Genomic DNA, 17,980 nt, shown 5'->3' with positions numbered 1-17,980 from the left:
CTTGAGAGCCCTGCCATTACTTGAACAGTGGCTTAGGCTAATACACCCTTTGGTGGCTCAAATTAAAGGATTCACTCGTTTTTGTTTAGCTTTTTTGAGAATAAGAAGACATTTATCTTAACAGAACTGGGCTAACTCAAACTGTGTCTCCCTGCTTCCAGTCTTTATGCTAAGCTAGCTTTAGCTTCATGTCGCACACAGACAGTAGTGGCCGAGTGAGATCTTTCTTGTTATCTAACTCTGGGATAACTTGTAGGCCTAAGTTAGATATTAAGTACATTCACTTGCTGCCACTAACTAATCTTCATGTTTTTCTTTAGACCAGGACAACACTGAAATGATATATCCCCCCAGATTGCAAGCTAATGCGTTTCATATGGGCCTGTAATGTCTCCTGGATATACAAATGTGGAGTTGGAAGTATGAGAGCTTCTGTTAAACTAAATGTTCAATGAAAAGAGTGAAATGACAGCATGCTATAAAAAGAATTACCCCCACCCCATCAGACTTTGCTCTGTGTATGAGCTGCTGTGTTTACCAGTGGTAGTTTACACAGGGCCTTCTAATCTTTACTTCCTTGTGTGTGTGTGTGTGTGTGTGTATGTGTGTACATGCTCTGCTCATTCAAGACTCAGCTGGTTGGAGCAGGTGCAAGCTGGTGACTCAAACACATGCTGCCGAGCCGGTCCTCCTCATACGCCTTTGTGTGGCCTAAAAAAAAACCTCAAACCATCAGTGCTTTGGATAAACAGAAGCCGTCATTCACCTTCGTCCATCCCTGGCACACAGACTACTATGCCTGTCAAATAAACACCTTCACACTCATATACATTAGCTCAAGGCAGCCAGACAGTAGTTTGATTATATAATGATTGCAGTGATTCTGTTGGGAAACTTTTCGTTTGCTTAGTAGTGATGTAGTTATGTAGTCCTTGCTACACATCATATATGCTTTTATTTATTTGAATTTTGTGATATATTTTTGCAGCATTGCAATCATTAAGAAATTAAATAAAGAAATAAGCACCAAGGTGATTTCTAAATCAAATGACACACAGGTAGAATAATACACATCTAAATAATAATAGTGTTATACAATTAATTTATAATAATAATAATAATCATAAAACAAAACAAAGTACTGAGTTGACTTGTTTTCCCCCCCATCAGACACATGTAATGTAATGTAATCTTAATATTTCAACTATATGCTCTCTTGTGAACGGCCGGGTTCAGATATCTTCATATTCACGTCACTGATGCGGCCGTGGCCATTACGTAACGCCGCACACAGACGCAGCCATGCAACCTCCACTGTAGAACGTACATGCAGCATATAGACCACCGCTGGTGTAAGGCAGAAGGAGAGGGGAGGCTTTTCTGACTCGCTTGTAAAGTGAGGGAGGCACACCAGTATGGAGTCAGATCACTCTCAAAAGTTGCAAATGCACACAGAGAGACTCACGAATGCCAACACGAAGATTCACAAATGCGCACAGAACTATTCACAAATATATAAAATGTACAAATGCTCACAGAACTATTCACAAATATATAAAATGTACAAATGCACACAGAATATTTACAAATACATTCCAATGCACACGTAAATAAATTACGATTTATATAAATGGAAAAGAAAAATCCCAAATATATTTATGCATTTCTATGTGGATTTTGTCATTGTTTGTGGATTTATATGTATTTATTTGTCGATAACACTGCAGGCTATTATGTTGAAAAATACGCTTTTACGAGTTGAGCAACGGCAGGAGAGTCTCATAATTTTGTGCACAAATCCGCAAACAAATGCAGTGCTATCCACAAATAAATACATTTGAATCCACATCAAATAGACAAATCCACATAGAAATGCATAAATAATTTTTCTCTTTTACATTTCTTTTACATTTTATTGAATATATTTCTGAATTGTTCTGTGCACAGTTGTGAATCTTTGCATTTGCAATTATTGAGACTGATTTGACCCCATAGGCCTACAACAGATCCTGGGATCGCCATCAGACCGCGGGGGGTCTGATGGAGGATCTCCCACTAATCCCTCAGTGGTCACACATCCCACTGAGATAATAGGACCGCCATCACCGGTGATGATGTGATGTTGGATGTGTGGATCAAAGGGAGGCAGGGGGGAAAAGGGGGCTGTTGCTCCAGAACCACTGACATCCTGGAAACGTGGGTAATGTCACCCGGCACAGGCCACGAGGAGCCGGGAGGAGGAGGGTTCTGGGTCGGGTTGATGCTTTATCCGTCATGTGGGTGGATTTAAATCCGCGTGTGACGGCTCATCCCAAGGGGAATCCGTTTGATTTGGGATCTTACAGACAAAGGAGACACACACGGGGGAAATACAGATCTCTCCGTCACCGGGACAGATGTTGAGAGAGTTCAAGTTAATTCCAGCCATAGACAGTGTCGTGTGCACATCTGTTTATTTAACCAAACGTGACACTGGTCTAAAAATGCATCTCACGCAGATTATGTGCGCAGTGTGCAGGATAACTTCACGAGGTAACGGATACCTTCACCAGAAGGCATCGGCAGCAATATTTGATCAAAGTGATGGGTGTAACCTGTGGAGGGAGGAGGAGGAGGAGGGGGGGGTATCAGATTGCACCCCTCGTGCGTGCTCTTAGTTAAGCCAACAGTGACGTGCATGCTGGGGTAGAGCAAGCTGGGCCAACAATAGGCGAAGGGATCCATTACCTCTCTATTGTTAGCCAGGCCGGGCTATTATTACAGCTGGCCGCAGCTTCAGCACCAACCCGCCGGCCTGCTGCTCCGAAGGACAGCGACGTTCTGAAGAGGTGGGTTTGGTATGGGCTAGAGAGGATGAGAATGAGAGCAAGAAACTGGGAGGGAAAGAACAAAACTATATTGATGACTATATGCCGGATGGAAACACAGGGAGGCCGGAGCGCTTCTGAGTCTGCGCCCCGGGGGGCGGCAGTCAGGCCGGATCTGACCCGGTTTGTGAAGCTCGGAGTTGGGAAACGGCGGAGAGGCCGGGCGACCTTTTACTCGGTTTATACAGGGCCGAGTTTCCAGTTGAGTCTTGTATTGTTGGGCGGCGCATGGGAGGAGGAGGAGTTGTGACGCTGTGTGTGTGTGTGTGTGTGTATGTGTGACGTCAGCTGCCAAGAAAGTGCTGATCGCTCATCGCTGCCAGAATATAACGCATCTGTGTCGGGGGCGAATGAAACAGGCCGACAGGAGAAGCAACCCAAGCATTCACACGCACGCGCACACACGCGTCCGTGTACGCGCGCCATTACCAAAACAAACAAGCATATGCGGAAAAAACACAAAACAGCGCGCATCAACCAAACGCACACACACACACACACACACCTCAAACGCTGCTCACGTGGTTGATATACTTTTCCACTGTACAATGAAGCCCGCAGCATTCATATAAATATTGTATGTTTCCTGTGAGCGTGGCATGGAAACACATGGGGGGTGATTAACTGAAATCTCTGTGGACGGGAGAGAGATATTGGAGCAACTCAATTGAATCCTGGCAGGTAATCTCAGGAAACAGATGGATTTCCTTCGTCACATTTGGCAGCAGATTACCTACTGAGAAAAAGTATATAAATCTGCCGTTGCCAACTCGTCCTCAGTCAGGAAGGTCTGCCTTGCGTACCCATTCTGATGAGTGTGCCCACTTCCCCACGGATTCAAGCCGATATCTGTGCTCTCTAAGGCCCCAGCTGGGGTAGCTGGGGCAGAGGCCCCTCGGCCCCTCTCGCCCCTCCCGCCCTGCCTATCGCGCCGTGCCAGAGGAGTTATCATCCCTCTGTCCTCTCTGGCCCCCTAATCCTATAGAGAAAGTGTTAAGCGGCACATCTTTTGGCATTTGTTAAGAGAGGTATATCAACAGGTGTCTCAAGCCCTAATCGACTGTCTTTGAATGAGCTGCTATTTTTAGTGCACACGGCTTTTCTTTTTTTCCTTTTCCTTGGAGTTTTGGAATGTAGCATAGAAGTGATGCAACGAGGGATTCTGTGGCATCCTTCAGGGATAATGCTGACATGTTGCATGTTGGTTTTTCCTTTTGTGGCTGTAACACATTCTTCAGGGGCTTTGGGGGGTTGTTATAGAAATAATGTTGTTACATTTTTCTTCTTTATTTAGTGTTGTTTCATCAGTTTAGGACATTTTCTTACAAATACATACACGATGGGCATTCATACACCTACATTAGTGTCCTTTGGTCTGGGGTTGTTCTGCAGCGCACCACCATGTCCACACGGAGTGAAGAAAACCAAGACAAAAGATACAAATTTAATCCCCGAATCGATATGAGACAAAGAAGAAGAAAGAAATGAAATAGTGTAAAATAAAACAAAAAAACACTCTGTTGAAGCATGACAGCGGCACTATAAGTTAATATATGGATGGGTTCGCATAGTCTAGTTCCCCCAAATCACTGTGCCCCTATATTACAGATAAGTTCAAGTTGTGACATGCAGATCTGCAGATATGACACAAATTGTACATTTTTATTGTGATTTTATCAAGAAATTACACTCTGACCTCCAGAGACTCAGTGAGCCTCCGACTGATTTCAGGCAGACATGAACTTCATCTCCTGGCCGGTGCGGTGTTAACGATCGAGTTTGGAGAGCCCGGTCACTCCCTTATGGTCTAATTATCACTCTGGTCCATGGTGGACTCAGAGGGACCTCCAGGGTCACCGCTTATAGACACGAGACCCCACTTGGCTTCTACCACCAACATCTGGCCCCAACTTCTCTCAGTGAAATACAAAGGTCCTGAGCTGCAGTTTGCTCACAGAAGGGATTAGAGAGAGAGAGAGAGACTATGTGCTGCTGGGTATAGGGAGGTGGTGTAATTGGAAAGTAATTATGCGTGTGTGGCATGTGTGTGAGCTCAGTCAGTGTGACAGATGATACTGTCTGCTGTTCGTGACGAAAAGGAACAGAAGTCGACGTCAGCGGCCGTGCAGCTGGCAAAGTGACGGAAGTGCTTTTTTTATCTCTTGAAAAAACACATTGATATATCGACACAGCATGCTGGGAATGTATTCTCTGGTGCTTGCACCTAAATACCTTGTTGTTGTTGTTTTGTGAATAGTTTAAAGGAAATAAACCACCGGCTGATTGTTATGCCACAACGGTGCTGTACGTGCTCCCTAACACACCAAAGGTGCATTCACTTGAGGCTCAAAATAGTCCCAACAGATGCAGACCAGCACGTGATGGTATGGATTTTGTTGATGGTTGTAAACATTGCGTGAACAAGCGTGAATATGTTTGAACATGAGCATCATGACAAAGATCAGGAAGGTGAAATGTCATCAGTCGCTCTACCAAGGCCGTATGGACACGTTCCCGTCCTATACAGTGAGACACGTGTATCTATCACAACTGTGATGCGTTTCATTCTGAAAAATCAGCTTTTTCAAAACCCACATGGCTCAGTTCTAAATTATGTTTCAGAACAAAACTCATCATCTCGTCTCTGATTTTGACATCAGATGATTTGCTACCACGACGACTCATATCATAGGGATGTTTCTTTTTTCCCCAAAACAAAGAGAGACTGAATTTGTCACTGGATTTAAATTAATGCCCGTGTGAATAATTAAAAGAAAACACTGCGGGAAAGACATTGATAAATCGCTAAGAGAATAACAAATGGTCAAATAAAAAAAGTTTTTAATTTTGTTAGTCGATTTGGACAATCGGTGCCCACGTGTTTGGACGTCGTGGTCTCTGCCTTTACTTTGAGACACAGTGATTAAGGCCGACCCTCGCTCATGGGTGAGTGAATGTAATGTCTCAGGGCTGCTGGTGCAGCCAATGCAAATAGTCCACTAGAGAGCAGTGCAGCACCATCATGCTCCTCCATGCACAGACCAGCGGAGGGGAGAAGGTGGAAACCTAAAGACACAACAGAACAAGAACAACAAGAGGCTAAACATAACAGCAGCATGTGGCTTATGAAGAGTCAAACGGCCACACGGAGAAACTGAAGAAAGAGAGAAAGTGAGACACAAACCCTTCTCCTAATCCTGTTTCAGGGTGCGTTTCTTGTTTTTTGTACCTTGAGGGGTTAGGGGGGGGGGGGGGGGAGTCAGCAGCCGGGATACTGAGGACATCACTCGTGACATTTTACACTCACTCATTTTACTGCCCCGTGTCAAACAATACACTGCACTCACACTCCCATATGCACACGTATGAGTCTCACACACATACACACACAGACACACACACACACACACACACACACTCTCTCTCTCTCTCTCTCCGGCAGCCGTCCAGGCAGCAGGCCGGATCAGATAAATATGAGGCTTGTAATGCAACCACAGAGACGGGGCTGATGGGATCAATACAGAGCGGCGCTGCAGGTCATCGGGAGAACACCGCCAGAGGATAACCATGGACTGGCTCACGGGGAAACAGGGAGGCGAGACTGATGGGTACACACATGGACTATATCTTTTCTCGCCCATCTGACAGACAGGTTTCTCTCTCCACCTCTACCAACCTGTACTGCTCTGAGCATTGAGGAGTTTGATGGTATAGTGTCGTGTACACTCTGAGTATTTCTACTTGTAGACATTGTATTGATTGGGCGCTAGATGTTGTGCAGCTAAGGAGTTTTAGTACCATGGTCTTAAAACATTTTCAGAGGCTTTTAGGTCCAGCAACACATGTCTGTTACCTTGACATCGTTTCATCGGAACACTGGTATTGGTATGAGTTGGCAAATGTTTATCTTGAGTATCAGGCCAGAGAAGTAAATGTTGCTGTGTGCTGAAGCATGTGATGAGGTGTGTGTGAAGTTCTGACTTGTGATTCTCAGCTGTTTCGGTTCTGCTTGGAGTGACGTCTGCTCTTAAAACCAGGAGAGAGAGGGAGAAGCTGAACTTGCAGTTTCAGTGTTAGAGGGTTTGCAGATGCTGTGGTTGCTGGGTGTGAGTGTGTCTGTGTGTGTCTGTGTGTGTCTGTGTGTGTGTGTCTGAGTGCTGCTTGTGCTTTCTCGGTTATCCTAGCTTCAACTATAACTTTTAAAGATGATTTCCACATGAGGAATGTGTAATGTTTGTGTGTAAAGACTGCATGTTTAGTGACTGCTGTAACTGTGGTAACTCAATGTGGTCCTGATGAAAGTCATCCACCTCTGTTGTTTCCACTGCTCATCCAACACAAAGGAGGTGAACGAGATTCCACTTATGGAGGATTTAAAAATCAGATTTACTTTAGTCCAACAGCAACATGAGGAATGGATAATTAAAATATAAAAGTGATATACTGTTTAATAACCTTTAATAATCAAGTATCACAATGTTGTTGACCAAATTTCTTGATATAGATGGTGTCACAACGTTATTTACATAATGACATTTCTTATAAATAATCATCAGTTATATGGAAATAAAAGTGGGTAAAGGAGAACACTAACCCCCCTCCTAGAATAACATCACTTATGATACAGCCTTTTAAACCAGAAAATAAATCTTTTTAGGATGTCCACAATCTGAGGAAATATCTAGTCTCATGTCACAATATCGATACACAATCTAAATCTTCCCCGGCCCTACCATCAGTCATAATGGACTCTAATCAAGCGTGTGTTACTCAGCTTAATTGAACTTCACTCAGAATGAGCTACTGTTTCCTTCCTCACCTTCTAAATCAGCTCCGCTTGCATTTCACAGGCGGTGCTCGGATGTCTCTCTGCTTACTCTGAACTTGTGCATATGCGTGGTTATATTTCTGGGAACTGGTTGGGGCCACTATTAATAATGAATTCCTCCGGTATCGTGGAGCACATGCACTATGGATCCACACTCTTGCTGTAAAGAACCAACGTGCCATAAAAAAGCGACTTTTATCCATAGCACTTTATGAGAGAGGATGTTACTCACATGAAGCAGTCATTTTAATTTGAAGTTTACTTACTTTACATCATCTTTAAAGTCTTTCTGAATGTTTCCCCCCTCATGTTGTTCACCTCATTACCATTGTCACCACTGCATTTGTATTACCATCAAAGCATCATCTAAAATATCTTGAATATGAATCATATTATAGTTTCATTATTATTTAAGTCATATGCATCAATTGTGTCGATATTCCATGTCCTTTGGATTGTTTTCCTCATCTCTTTGTGTTCTGTATGCACTGAGCTGTCCACACCCTTTTTTTTCTTCTTTATTTTTTATTTTTATGTTTTAGGATCAAAGAAGAACCAAAGCCTCAGCCGGCACAGTAAGTGAACTGCATTACCCAGAGTGCTCTAGGCTTTGACACTTCTTCCTGTCAGTGGGTGCTGTGTGCTTCATGTGGCTTTCTCCTCTTCGTCTGGGAGGGAAATGACAGCGATGTCGCTGATGTCATGGAAGGCAGCTTAATGGTTTGCACCGTGGCATTGTGTTGAATGTTCTGCTGGGAACCAAACGACCGACTTCCATGACATCGGTGATGACGGCTTTTCCTCTCTACCAGCTTTGTTATAGTCGGACCCCCCTCCCCAAGAACCTTCCCCCCTTCCCCTTGTTTCTGGTCTCCAACTGGCTGCCCATTCTCACCCGGTGTCTCATATCTGCACTCTGATTGGCTTGTGCAGCCGCGTAATTCAATCGCAAACGTGTACTAGATGCACCTGTCCCGCTCCGCTGTACTGTAGCTGCATTGTGACAAAATCCACCTGCAGGGCCAACCAGTCTGATAACCTGACCCCTGCTGCACCACCAGGCTGGGATAAATGACACTCCTGTTACCCTCAGCTGAGCTCTCATTTCCATTGGCTGAAGAGCTTTCCTGCTTCTTCTCTCCTTCCCTCTACTGTACATCTGTCTGTATCCTCTTTCTTTCCTTCTTCTATCTTTCTCTCTGTATTTCTGACACTGTCTGGTTGTCAATGTTCCACAAGTTGCCGCTCCTTCTCTCTCTGCGCTGGTTGTAGTGAATGTCCCCGCGATAGTTCTTAGTTAGAATCTGACCTACTTCCTTAAAAAAAAATTATACACTACCGTTCAAAAGTTTGGAGTCACTTAGAAATGTCTTTATTTTTCAAAGAAAAGCAGTTTTTTAAAATAAAGATAACATTAAATTAATCAAAAATACACTCTATACATTGTTAATGTGGTAAATTAATATTCAAGGTGGAAGTGTCTGGTTTCTAATGAAATATCTCCATCGGTGTATAGAGGCCCATTTCCATCAACTATCACTCCAGTGTTCTAATGGTACATTGTGTTTGCTAATCGCTTTAGGAGACTAAAATCTGATTAGAAAACCCTTGTGAAATTATGTTAGCACAGCTGAAAACAGTTATGCTGGTGATATAAGCTATACAACTGGCCTTCCTTTGAGCTTGAAGTTTGTTGAACAAAATGAATACTTCAAATATTAATCATTATTTCTAACCTTATCAATGTCTTGACCATATGTTCTATGAAATGTTCAATTCATTTGATAAATAAAAGTGTGAGTTTTAATGGAAGACACAAAATTGTCTGGGTGACCCCAAACTTTTGAACGGTAGTGTATATATAATTTCAGGACAGATTGTTTTCTCCCATGATGACTCATTGCGATGTTCCAGTCACACTTTGCTTATTTGAACAGGTGGTTTCCCTTTAGTGGGATCACTGAGCTGGTAAATAACGTCCTTCAGCCACAGCAAAAGTCCCAAAATGACAAGGAGCCAAAGCCAGACGCGTAAGTAATAGTCCAGACCCCTTTTCTGATCTTCTTCCAGCAGGCACACATGTACAGTGGACAGACACAGTGTGTTTGACCCTAGTGGATATTGGTTGAAGCATACGAGGAGAGACTGGTGGTGTGGGAGTGGTGTGCCATGATGGACCTTAATACATAACATTATGGGAAAGTTTCTTGAGGGGGAACCAGTACTAATATACTAAATTCAAGAAGAAACACAACAGGTATCGTCATATATGTTTGTGTATTACTTGGCCCTGATATTATTCATTTTATGCAATGAAACATAAAAAAAGAGTGCACGACATGATATGTACCACAGCAATTCTTCTTAAATACTTTTGATCTGTAATTAAAATGCCAACTAGAAACACATTTTGACTGATTTAAATTCATTGATAAAATTAATGCTTTGATACATGTATTTATATATTAAATTCAATGTGCTCGTAATCCAGATTAATGGAGGAAAAAGAGTAAAATGGAGCAACCTGCCTCCTCCGCCATTAGACCAATAGACCACATGACCAACTAAGATGGAATTAAATAATTCAATATGGTTTGAGTTGACAAGTTAAAAACACAAGATTTATCTCCATATTTAGCTCCTCTTAGCTCTCACTTTTACCGGTTGTCATGTTAACAGCTGGTCTGTAGGGTTAAACCTGTCTATAGTGTCCAGTGTATGTGTTTGAAAAAGATAAATAGTTGTATTAACTTTAGCAGTCAATGTTGCTGGCGGACAATGGACATAAACAGAGGAAAAACTGGCCTGTAATTGGTGGTTTGCTAACGATGTGGTGGAGAGTACAGAATACATTCTTTAATATACATTTATTTCTGTTTCATAAAGAATTCAACTATTCATTTCCCCCCCCCCCTGGTGTTAATGCCGGTAAGTAGCTTGAAGCTGTAGCTCTGTCAGCCATGTTCTATGTAGTTCTACGCAAGTTGCTTAACATACAGAGTGAATAAGTGAGTCAGCTAATCAGCATATTTCATACACATAATGCTCACTGTAGAGTGAACTATTGATTGTTATTAATTGCACCTGTGCTTTTCCTGCTTGGACAAGTCACAATGTTTGAAAAAAGCTTGTCAAAGGAAGGCAAAGGGGATTTAGAGGACACGTAGCCCTTAGAGGACAAACGCTGAAGTTACATATCAAGTACGTTTTTAATTAATAAGCTGGAAACTAATGTTACAGTTTTGTATGACGACGTGAAGTGTTGCTTCCTTGACTTGTTCAAAGTAATTAGCCTCTTTAAACTTATTTAGTTTTTCAGATGCTGAAGGTAATGTAAGGCTACTCATAAGTTCAGTTGCAACGCAGTCTTTAACCTCATTTCCAACAGCAGCAGGAAACAACAAAAACTATAATAATTACAATGAAACATGTGTAACACTACTCAGTACCTGAAGGCAGCACCAAGCTAGCTAGCAGCTAGCTTGGGCAGTAGAGCAGCTAGCGAGCTGAAGGCAGATACAATAATATATATTTTCTTTCTTAAAACGTTTGTAGACACCAAACCAGAGCAGAAAGAAGAATGAATATTGGACTTATAACTTGTCAAATAGCCCTCAACTAGACCTTTGAATAAATGGTAATGTCATTCTGTGTCTGCGAGATGTGTAAACAGAGGTATAAAAAAGGAGCTAGTAGTTCACCGTCGCTGTCGGGTCTGTCATATATCCAGAAGAGAGAGGCTCAGGTTACTGTGTGTAGCCGAGGTAAGAGAGCTCCGATACGCTGGCACGGGACGATGAGCCGCGTATGATTACTCGTCAGCAGTGTCACCTCCATTTGACCGTCTTTGACTCTCTGGCATGGGCACTGTGTACAGCTGCCTGCTGCCACTTAGATCCACTCCTACTCTACGTTTAGTCTTTTTCTTTCTTTTTCTCTCCTTTATAGATAAAGTATGTATATATTTTCTTTCCACTTAAATTGTTTATTTTTTGCGCCTTGATATCTATTTCAGTGGGCAGCTCAGAATCAACATATTATTCATACAGAATGCAGTCGAATTTGTAAAAAAAAAAATGTTATAACCTATCATAGCCTATTTCACCCCCCAAGAGGTAAGTAAGCGTTGCAAGAAGTGACCACAGAGGAATGGAGAGGTAATCATTGGTTATCTTGTCAGTGGCCTTCGACCTATCAATAGAGCAGAGGCCCTTAGTCCTTGTAGTGGCCCGGGATAAAGCTCACGTCTCTTTGAACGTTGGAGTGTAAACGGAGATTAAGTGGGAATATAACAGGATTGTTTGTCGTCTTATTCCCTTAATCCTCAGAGACAGTGGCCCACCCCTTGTATCACAGTCTTCATCACTCTGAAATCAGGCTCTCTGTCAGTCAATTAGATTTGGTGGGATCTGTTAAACAAGGCAACATACTAATCCCTGCTTGGTAAACACACAAAGGCTGTGACACAATTAGCCCTTTAATCCCTCAGTGGGTACAACAGAGAGGCCAGTGGCATTCCATCGAATGTTTAGATGGAAAACAGAGACACAGATAGTCCTCAGGTGCTGTGTTTAGGCCTAAAAAGGGCCCGCTTGTGGGCAAAGGAGGCATGTTTATCTGAAACGCAGCGCTGTATGTGGTAAAAGGATAGCGTCGCTCAATAATTCACAAGCGCTAATGAATGTTGCAGGGGATATGTGGGGCGAAACCAATTCTAATCGCCATATTATGAAGTCGGCCCAGTGTTTAGTTTCCAAGGAGACGCTCAATTGACATGTGTCATACAAAATGCATGCGAAGAGTCATGCAGGTTTATCTTTTCAGTAGCCTCTCAGGACTTGTTAGGAGTTAAGGATCTACTGTATGATACTGGGTGTAATGTATCAGTAGGGGGCCATCTATAGGACACACACAGTAACACAATAGACTTTGCCCTGACGAATGCTTAATGGGTGGTGGGCTCAACTGCGTGTGGCACCAATGATGTCCTATAAGAAATACAATAGAGAAACAATGACATTGAGTGTGTGAATTGGCGACATCATTATCCAACAGGATGGCAGCAGGTTGTTCTTTGTCTCACCTTACCACTGTCCCGATATAGAAACACAGGTGCAAATGATTCATTTAGCGCAGGGGAACCTGAGAAAGTGGAATTAAGTGATGTTCTTAAACTTGCAAAGCAAATTAGATACCCCCCCCCCCTCACCTCCCCCCCCCCCACCCACCCCTTGTTTTTGTTAGAAGTGTGGTGTCAAAGGAGGAGCTCAGCTGTGAAGCTACTGAGGTCACGGTGTCTGCTTTTCCTTTGAAAGATCTCACGCACACTCCATACGTCTGAATTTATATCAGTTAGCCTTCCGATAGGAGGCTTTTTGCTGTGTGTGATATCAATAACATGACTGAACGGATAATACTGGTGCGCATGATCCAACTGTGATATAAACATATGCATGTGTCTGGCAGTTAGACTCACAGGGGCATGATTATGTATGCATCCTATATGCCAGCACTGATTACACACACTGCAGACATCATATGAGTTTGTGTGTCGTTGTTTTACAAAAACATTTGAAGTAAATGGGAAAATAGGTCAACGTTATGCTGATAAATGTCTATTTAAAAGGCCAGTCCCTTGAGGGCATTTAGTAACGTAGACTAAACCTGCTGTAGCATTGGCTCTCGCGATACTAATAAGCATTCAATACCAAAAGGAATCCAGCACTCGTCTTCTAGGTCACCAATAACCTCTAACCTCTGTCCTTCCCATTCGCCTGCAGGAAGTTGCACCAGCAGTTTGAATCGTACAAGGACCAGGTGAAGAAGATGGGGGAGGAGGCCAAGGAGACCCAGGAGCTGAAGAGCGAAGCCCCAACCTGCGGGATATGCCACAAAACCAAGTTTGCCGATGGCTGTGGCCACCTCTGTTCATATTGCCAAACGAAATTCTGTGCTCGGTGCGGAGGACGAGTGTCTCTGCGGTCAAATAAGGTAACACTGGCTCGGTAATATCCATTTATAAGGACACACACACACACACACACACACACACACACACACACACACACGAACATATGCAGATGTCCCACCCTTGGGCAAATTCCTCCCTCCACTTATATTTGAAATAAAAGTTTAGGAAACATCGCATTGAAATCATAATCTGGGAAGTAATCCAACAGCAATAGCTGGAATAGCTACTAATGTTTCTTTGATTATAGCATCTAGTCCAGCACCGTCTCTCTGCATGCCTTTATTCTAAATCTGTACACGCACATGTTCAGGGCAGTAGACTTCTTATTCATATTTACTGTAATTTACAGTTATTCTATTTCACCACTGGAGGGAAGTGTTCCTCCTTTTCTCTTTCCATAAAGGAACCTTATGGCAGCTTCAGTCAAACTAACCTCTGTAAAGTCCTCCCCACAGACTAAGCCAAAGCTTTTAGTATCAGGCTGCTTAAATGTGAATCATGAGCTTGAGTGTTTTCATGCGATGCCATCCAATGCTTTGCTGTTGGAGTATGTGACAGTACTACCAGGACCTACTAATGCCACTCACAATCTCCCCCCCCCCCCCTATCCTTCCACCCCCACCCCTCCCTTCCGTCTCCCTCTTTCTGCTGCATTCCTGCTTTCATGGAATTGCAACAGGAGGACAAAGTGGTTAGCAATTTTATTTTCTGCATTCTTTGGGTCTGAACACAAACACTGTTCGTGAAATATTGTGATGTGTATATTTTTATATATTTACACATACAGCAGCCAACAATGACCAGATGAGTCCCGATTAGTCTTTGTCTGTGAGTCCCCCATGCTATGGTGAAATAAATGCTAGCTCAACATGTTTTGATATTGTGCTTCTCAAAACAGAGATACAGAGAGTGTTAAGTAACAAAAGACAGCCAAGATAGGAATTAAAAGGGTTAAAGCTTAAAGAAAAATAACAGAATAAATAAGGAGCGCCCCACTCGAGTCCCAGAACCTTTTGTCGGTGATGAACTAAATGCCTGCAGTTTCACTTTAAGCATATTGGCATTCAAATGGGACATTTCTTTTTAAATAAATGTGGTTCCCATTGCTGATAAATATCACTTTGTAATAATATTTTCTCAAACAGGCAGTTGAGGCAGGTTTTTGGAAGACATGGTTTTGATTAATATGAAAGCCCCATACCGCATCCAAACAATTCCTAATTCAATGCTAACACGTCGTCCTACGTGTGATGTCATGACTGATTGAATACCTTAGGGGGATTCTCTGTATCTGTGTTGTATTTGTTTAGTTACTTCTCAGGGGTCATATCATTGTCCTTGTCCATGTATGACATAGATTTCCCATAGCTGTCTCATCTCCAACCTGCTAGTGTCGAGCTGTTGACTGCCCAACAGTAACTAAATGGTCTGTGAGCTCTCACACACCAGCAGGTTCCGTCCAACCAAACAGAGCAGCATGACCTCTGAACCGGCTGCTCCTTCCCACGCCAAGACCCCGGTTGTACAGGCTGCCATTGTTCCCCGGTGGATAATATCTGGGCGATCGGTTACTGTGTCGTACAGATGGTGTTGAGTAATAACAGTGGCAGCAGGCTGGCGGTGGACAGTTGAATGTGCCGCTGAGGCAATGCCAGCTATTTACCTGGTGGTGCCCTGGTCAATCCTCCATATAGGCTGTTAATGCTGCTCAGTGTCATTTAAGGACCCTCCATATGTGTCTATCTTGAGATACAGCTGCAAACGCCCAAAGAAAGGTGCAGGATTTAACCTTTGATCGCAGTACAGAGGAGTCACTCCCCTGTTTGTGCTTGACAATTCTGTCATTATTTACTTTTGCAGATATTCCTTCAGAATTAGTACAAACTCAAAGAAATTGCTTATGCATCGAATTGTGTTCAGCAGACTAAGCATTTATGACAGAATACAGAAGTTCCGATGACAGCGCCAGTTGTCCAGCGTGGACCTGAGCACGAGCGGTGGCGAGGGGGAGTGGGTTAGTTCACTTGTCCACCCCTCATACACATCTAGTGTCTCTGACTATTATATACACACAGGGGTTGTCTTGACACCAGATGAAAAGATATTCCTCCAGTTCTGATATATATATATTAGGGCTGTCAATCGATTAAAAAAAATTAACTAATTAATCGCACATTTTGAAATTCATTAATCGCGATTAATCGAGATTAAAAGCGATTAAAAGCAATTTTTTCTTTTTTTTCTTTTTAAAGAAAAAACTTCACACAGAGCTGTGTTTTCAAAGAGGCTCCTACCTATAAAGTGCCAGCGAGGTATTTAATATCGTGGATGATAAATTGTTTCTTCGGTGAAACATCCAGATTAGTTTAAAAAAAGAATTATATTGAGACCCCATTGGTCCTGTCATCTTTAACATTGAACAGCAGCAGAACAAGTGGCCTTGGTAAACTGAATGACATTCAAATATATTAACCCTCTGGAGGCTGGGCTCATGTTCTCCATTCTACAAAAAAATGTAAATTAACCTTTTAAAGGCATTTGCATGTGACACATACCCACGTGTTATACATCAAACATTCCAGAACAATCTCAGCTCTATACAATGAGGCTCAGTTGTCCTCGCGCCGTGTTCTCTGGTTCTCTGACTGACAGGCTGCTAATGAGCCTCACCTGTGAGGTGGGAGGTCCTTTGTGATTTACTGAGTGTTCATTGGTTGTTTATTTCGCAAAATGTTGACAGACAAACGGATTGACAAATCATGGCGAAGGTTTCGTGTGAAGAGTTCTTTCCGCGCCGCGTCCCCCGACACGTCCCCCCTTGACACTCAGAGGAGTGCAAAAACTTCAACGCACACCGGAAGTAAACAAAGTTGCGTTAATTGCGGTAAAATATTTTAGTGCATTAATCGCGGCCAAATTAATCACATAGACTAACGCGTTAACGCTGACAGCCCTAATATATATGGATAGATAGATAGATAGATGGATAGATAAAATGCAAATATAGTAAGTTTTAGGACAGCTAGTTCTGATAATTGAAAGATGTTGAGTGTTTGCATCAGTCTTAATGCTCCTGACCCCTGACACAGAGGGGGCTGCACAGGCAGAAAGGACCTCTTGTAGTGGATTGGTTTGGTAGTAGATTGGTTCCACACTAAAAGTGCTGTTCCACCAGGAGATTGTTGAGAGGACGTCAGGAGGAGACGTCATTGAGCTGAAGTGAATGTGTGACAGCAGTTCACAATTGACCTCATGTCGAGTGACTTTATTGAATTGCATTGTATTAACAATGATTTTGCAATGAATTGTCTTTTCATTGACATTTAAGATGAATTTGTATTCTGACAAAGAGTGGAACTTGTTACACAGTAGCTGTTGTTTTACGCTGGCTTCACACTATTCGTCAGTCTGTACAGGGCATTCATTGTGACTTAGTTCACTGGGGCTATTGTGATATTGATTGCATACTTTCTTTTGTGTGTGTGTGTGTGTGTGATCCTGCTTGTAGTCACAGCAGGACAGAAGCTTTGATTAACCTGTCACCAACAACGTGGGCCACATTCTGGTAAACCTTGCTTGTCTGAAGTCTTGGGTGTCAGTGAAAAAGGTGGCAGTGGTGAAATCTGCCCTTTTTCCATCCGTCTACTCATTTGCTCGCTCACAGATGGTGACAGCAGTGGCGAGAGAGATCTTGTTCTGCGAAACGCCATTGAATATTTACAAGTCTCTTTGTCTGGGGCAGAGAGAAGGGCTGAGAGTTAAACAGCTGGTGAAGGAATGTAAGCGGAAGACTTGCAGTTTCACTGAATCTGCGGTAGTCACTGTGCCTCATCACGACAAGCCCAATAACGTAACGTTTCACTGAATCTACGGTAGTCACTGAATCCAGAAACCTCATCACGACAAGCTCAATAAACGATAGAGAACACTGACAGAATATCTGCCTTGATAATCGTCACTGCTGCTGATGGAACCAGGTAGATGAAGAACCACGTGCAGGTTGACATTTTGGGAGGGGGGGTGAAAAATATGAAATGCCTTTGATATCGATAAACTGTGTATCAGTGTTGCGAAGTCCTCAGACTGCCGGATTAGCGATGGCGCTGCCCGCCATTTCCTCTGATTCGGCTTCAAAAGGGCCTGAGGAATCAACAGGAAGTTATTTGTGATGAAAGACGTCACATGTGCTTCTTGGTCCCTCCACATTGCTGCTATACAGCAGAAAGGGAAGTACTGCAGGACTTTGTTGGGTCCAGTTTTAAACAGCACATCGGAGTGAATTAATTAGATATGCACGTTTTTAAAAGCACCACA

The 17,980-nt window shown here is 42.9% G+C and overlaps 1 protein-coding gene across 13 annotated transcripts in view; it reads left to right on the top strand.

The window, feature by feature from the left end:
* rims2a (regulating synaptic membrane exocytosis 2a) overlaps positions 1-17,980 on the top strand; it is a 144,854-nt gene that overhangs the window by 9,010 nt on the left and 117,864 nt on the right. For 12 of the 13 annotated variants that reach the window (XM_056444734.1, XM_056444731.1, XM_056444732.1 and 9 more), the window contains exons 2-5: positions 8,238-8,270; positions 9,633-9,725; positions 13,476-13,686; positions 14,346-14,357. In XM_056444734.1, the coding sequence (XP_056300709.1) occupies positions 8,238-8,270; positions 9,633-9,725; positions 13,476-13,686; positions 14,346-14,357 (349 nt within the window). The remainder of the gene's footprint in view (positions 1-8,237; positions 8,271-9,632; positions 9,726-13,475; positions 13,687-14,345; positions 14,358-17,980) is intronic. The other variant, XM_056444735.1, reaches the window with a different exon arrangement.

Source organism: Pseudoliparis swirei, chromosome 22 (genome assembly GCF_029220125.1).
Source record: "Pseudoliparis swirei isolate HS2019 ecotype Mariana Trench chromosome 22, NWPU_hadal_v1, whole genome shotgun sequence".
Lineage (NCBI taxonomy): Eukaryota > Metazoa > Chordata > Actinopteri > Perciformes > Liparidae > Pseudoliparis > Pseudoliparis swirei.
This window is presented reverse-complemented; position numbering and strand designations above follow the sequence as displayed.